This window comes from Limulus polyphemus, unplaced genomic scaffold (genome assembly GCF_000517525.1).
Source record: "Limulus polyphemus unplaced genomic scaffold, Limulus_polyphemus-2.1.2 Scaffold10095, whole genome shotgun sequence".
NCBI classification, from domain to species: domain Eukaryota; kingdom Metazoa; phylum Arthropoda; class Merostomata; order Xiphosura; family Limulidae; genus Limulus; species Limulus polyphemus.
In genome coordinates, this window is record NW_013675705.1 from 5,739 (window position 1) to 11,100 (window position 5,362).

Sequence of the window (5,362 nt, forward strand, 5' to 3'; positions counted from 1 at the left end):
GTAGTGTATGTTAATGAAAATATCACACATTACATTGTAGTGTATGTTAATGAAAATATCACACATTACATTGCAGTGTATGTTAATGAAAATATCAAACATTACATTGTAGTGTATGTTAATGAAAATATCAAACATTACATTGCAGTGTATGTTAATGAAAATAACCAGAGTTAGTGGTATGGTAGAGAAAATAGAAAATATAAACATTTACCTTGAAAACTTTTGATATTCATTTAGGAGGTTCTAGAGGTTATGCAAATGAAATGTGAAGATGATAATAAATAGTATTTTTATACTCAAACTGAAAATAACCTTGCAGATGAGCTATTCAGAGTCTGAGTGCAAATAATTACATTAAATAACTAATTTTTTATTAGAAGTAGTATAAAAATTAAATATTTTATTTTTCTAAAACTACATATTTTTAGCAAAGTTCTTGTCAAATTTCAAACAAATTAATCCACTACTTTTATTTTTGCTACAAAATATAATGATAGCGATATTAGGTGCTACAGATTGCATCACACAGTTGTCATATGGTTAAAGAGACAATATACTAAACTCTTAGTTATTCTTACAGTTTATATTTTATCAAACATACCTGCAAATTTCACACAAGTTATAGGAATGCTGTCAAAATCTGGAAAGGATTTGACCCAGTATGGCCAGTGACATATGACACCACCTATGAACCAACGCTGATAAGATGATTTCCAGTTAATATTCAAAGATTCTTCAATGACAGGAAAGCATGTGCTAGTGTCACACTTAGCTGTCAGAGTAACTTCTTTACAGCCTACTAATTCTCTTAAAACATCAATGGCAATTTCTCGTAAACAACAGTTCTTCCAAATTTCCCCTACCTCTGAAAGATTCTGAACAAGATTGTACCAAAGACGACAAACCTGCTGAACTCTAGCTAAAGACTGGCCATCAAGGAAACTTAAAATTTTCTCTTGGATTTCTGTTGGTAAACTGCAGATGTTCATCTCTGAAAATAAATGAAAATTATTTTTAAAGAATTCCTGATAGGGAAGGATAAACATTTTTGAATTTTAAAACTACACTCAGATGAGAATTTGATTTCATCACTCTGACAAACATGAAACTTTCTTACTTAAATGTTAACCAAAGTCTCTAAATGCTGTTAGATTGTGAACTTCATACTATTACCCTTGGAAACTACACACAATAGGTAACTAAGAGCCATCATCATCATTCAGTGGATCAAGAAATAAATGCTGTTATATTGTGAACTTCATACTGTTACCCTTAAACTACATACAATAGGTAACTAAGAGCCATCATCATTCAGTGAATCAAGAAAGTACCATCTATGTTCCATAGTTTTGGAAGTTGAAATATGTTTTAAAGATTGAATACATCACCAATTTCTTTAAAACATGATTTAAGAAATGTAAATTTAAGTAAATAATGATGATAGAGATATTAATAATCCTCAAAGTGTGCATCAACTAATATTTTGTTACAAAAGATAAATGTTCTACTTCAACTTTTCTCAGGTAATTATCAAGGTTTCGCCTTATAAGATGACAGAAAAATGTTTCTTGTTTCTAAGAACTGTAGTGCTCAGTTGTCTCTCATAAATTTACAAGATGTGGTCACCATTATAGTTCAGTTAGTCTTACTTCTGTTGGGAAAAAATATTCTGTAGTCTGATGAAAGATACTTGGTAAAATCATTTAGTGAAAAACAACATCATGAAAGAAAGTCAATACGGATTCATTAAAGGGAGCTGTTGCCTTGCTAATCTGTTAACATTTACAGTTGCAGCATAGTGGCTTATAGAATGGATCAGTTTTTTCAAATACAAACTTTTAGCTGATAGCTCCATCTCTTGACCAATTTCAGATCTAATTACAGTCACGGCTATTGAGGATTCTCTCTTGTTTGAAGATGTTTCTTGTTTTCTGTACAACAGAAAGAGTGTGGACTTGACGTGATTAAATTTTCAAAGAGATTTTGATAAAGTGTCACACAGATAATTAGTCAAGGCCATATCATTATGTGTTTGGTAAAGACTAGTTAACTGGATTGTAAGGTGGTTGGATGAGAAAAAGAAAAAGGTTGTTATTAATAGAGTCCAGTCAAACTGGACCTTTGTTACAAGTGAAGTGTCTCGAAGGTTACTGCTTGGGCCTCTGAATTTTCATATTGACAGTAAAGTTTACTGGTAATATTAAACCTTTAGCAATTTCTAAATGTATTGAGAATGACTTTGATCAATTAGTAAATTAGACAAGCAGTTGAGAAATGTCCTTCAGTTACAGTAAGTGTAGGGAAATGCATTTGAGTTATCATACTTTACATCACATGCTTAATATGCATGGGAACACACTGAAAAGCATAGCTGAAGAAATGGATCTTAGCAAAGTGGTGGATATGTGATGAGCCATCAAGACAGTGTTTTGTTGCTAGTAAGAAAGCAAACGGGAAAGACACTGATTTCTAATGGAAAAGAGGTACTTATTTCTTATTCTAATTAGAAGTTAGGCTTTACTTGGAATAGTGTATACAGCGGTGATCTCCTATCTGTAAATGTTTTGTTGCTAGTAAGAAAGCAAACGGGAAAGACACTGATTTCTAATGGAAAAGAGGTACTTATTTCTTATTCTAATTAGTAGTTAGGCTTTACTTGGAATAGTGTATACAGCGGTGATCTCCTATCTGTAAATGTATATTAGCTACTTTAAAAGGGTTCAGTGAAGGACTACACGGATAATTCCAGGGACAGAAGAGTCATCTTATAGGAGTAAGTTTACTCTCAACTTATTTTCTCTTGCAGAAAAAGGGTTGGAGTTGATCTTATTGAAATTTGCAATATTATTCAAGAGATCAATTAGATCAAAAAGAAAGAAATATTTTATATTTTACCTAATAAAAATAAAATAAATGAAATCATGAAGATTCTTTATAAAATTTCACATTTTATTAACACTACAAATTGGGAATTTCCTTATTAGTGCAACCCAAGATACGTCAACTGAAAGGTGTGTGTAAACTACAACTAACAAATCTAAAGCCACAGTTGGAGAAACTGTGCCAGCTAAATCAAGAACAAAGCTCACTTTAAAACTAAAAGTGTGATGTCACACTTCTCCTTCCATATCTTTCAGTCAACATAATAAGTTTCTATAACTTAGTAATTCAATATATTGTTGTATCCCCATCCATTTTACTAATGAAAGGTTTAATAATGCATTATTATTACTATTTCTCATAATTTTTTTTAAATGTAAAGTCGTTGCAAAGGTGGTTCTAGGCAAAGGGTTACATGCATCATGAAAGGGTTTGGGAACCACTGCTCTAACTACACTTTAATAACACTAACACACCAGAGGAAAAAAATTAAACTTTTCAATTCTAAAAACACAAACATTCAGAATTGATATTAATAACAATAAAACATCAAATATAAGCTTATCAGATTGATCAGTTAACCTTCTTATACGACCTAAAAATTTGTTTTTTGTCATTTAACTGCTTTGTTTTTCTATATATATATAATTTATAGTCTTTAATTTTAAGCTGACAAATACATGTTTATGATAAATAACTCAAAAACTACAATTCAGATATTTTGAAAAAGATTTGCTTGAAAACATAAATCAAGCCACTGTGGTGTGAAACATTTCTGCCCGGGTTTACTTATTTTTTAATCAAGTAATTAGATCATGACTTTATTGAGCTTACCACTCAGTCTACAAGATAAATATTACACCATTCAATCATGAGATATCTACTACTACCACAAAACTCTCATGCGTACTATGATCTATTTGTACTACGATTAAGGTTGCGCCCTCTCATGGTATCGGAAGATTTCGTGTAAAATTATAATATTAAATACAATTCAAAAACCTAAATTGTGAGTAAAAGTTCAGTAGCTTTTTTTTATTGTTTAATTTCGGCTTCTTTCGAAGAATCAGAAGCGTTTCCTGTAGTAATAATATAATCTCGTTTTCAGCTTTACTGACTACTCTGAACATTTTGGGGAATGGGACAACATCATATTCATGTAAGCACCCTCACATATTGGTCTGCTGAATTCATAAACTACACATGGCAATTGAGAAATCTGGTTGAATTCTCAAGTCTAAATACTCATTGTAGATGAGGTTCTGATTAGAGTAAGTTTGTAACAGATTAACAATGCCGCTACAACCAGGGTCGAATAAAATAAGAATTTATTAAGCTTTGATAACCACATACATCCAAAATAAAACTTTCAAACAATTGGAATACAAAGCTTATCATTTACAATAAAAAAGTTAATTGTTGCTTGATATTGTTATTGGTCTTGAGAAGTGGTTTGATTTTGGAATATTGTGTTTTTTCGGAATTTGACTTTTCTCTTTTTCATAATTCCTTTCTTTATTGAAATTAATAATATTGAGATTTGTGCTATATTGTTTATTAGAATTTTTTCAAGTCCAGACCAGGAAACATTTTACCATTATTATTTTTTTTTTTTTTTTGTAAGTGATAAACTTTATATTCTAGTTGTTTGAAAGTATAATTTTGGATTATTTTGTTACATTTTAATGAATTTTCTATTGTTCGAACCTGCTTATAAGAGTGTTTTGTTTTAGTCCGTTAAAAGTTGGGTACCCTCGCTGTTAACGATATTTTCTGCCGTAAATCCAATAATATCTCACGAAATTTATGAATTCAGCTGCTCTATGTGAGATGACGCCTATGTCGCTTGACTGTCAGATCGTTTAAAACAACACTCTAATCCTAGTTTCAAGGACAGTTCAAGCATTTCAGCACGCATGCATTATGTGAATGGATGTGGTCTTATTCCTCAAAATGTTAAAAGTAACTGGTAAAGATGAAATCGAGGGTATGCTACGGGTGAAAGAGATGCTTATTATTCTTCAAAAGAAACCAAAATTAAACAACAGACAAAACACTACTGAACTTTTACTCGTAGTTTAAGTATTTGAATTTTATTTAGACTTTTTCACCCTATTGTATCACGATATTGAATATTTTAACACTTATTACATAGGAGTCTGTAATTTCTTAATGAACTATATCAAGGTGAATAATGCTGGGAGAGAGTACCAGTGATTGATTTAAAGGACATTTCAACATTTTTTATTAGTTTTATTCTGAGTGAATATGGTTAGAATACCAAAAAACATAAATATTCAAAATAAATAGTTTTACATTACTATTAACAGAAAAATCAATGTGACATTTTTTTCACTTATAATCAGAAGTTACGAAGTTTTATTGACTTTTAATTAGTGTAAAAACATTTACAGTTTGAAGCACCGAGTTAAAATATAACATTTTATTAATCCACAAGCTTTCTAGCTCTTTAAAGAGC

The 5,362-nt window shown here is 30.6% G+C and overlaps 1 protein-coding gene across 1 annotated transcript in view; it reads right to left on the bottom strand.

Annotated features, from left to right (window-relative positions):
* Positions 1-3,803, bottom strand: part of LOC111083563 (F-box/WD repeat-containing protein 7-like) — an 8,972-nt gene extending 5,169 nt beyond the window's left edge. Inside the window, exons 1-2 of the mRNA XM_022380163.1 lie at positions 3,718-3,803; positions 605-994 (exon numbers count right to left, since the gene is read on the bottom strand). Of these exons, the coding sequence (XP_022235871.1) occupies positions 605-992 (388 nt within the window). The 5' untranslated portion in view covers positions 993-994; positions 3,718-3,803. The remainder of the gene's footprint in view (positions 1-604; positions 995-3,717) is intronic.
* Positions 3,804-5,362: the final 1,559 nt, after the last annotated feature.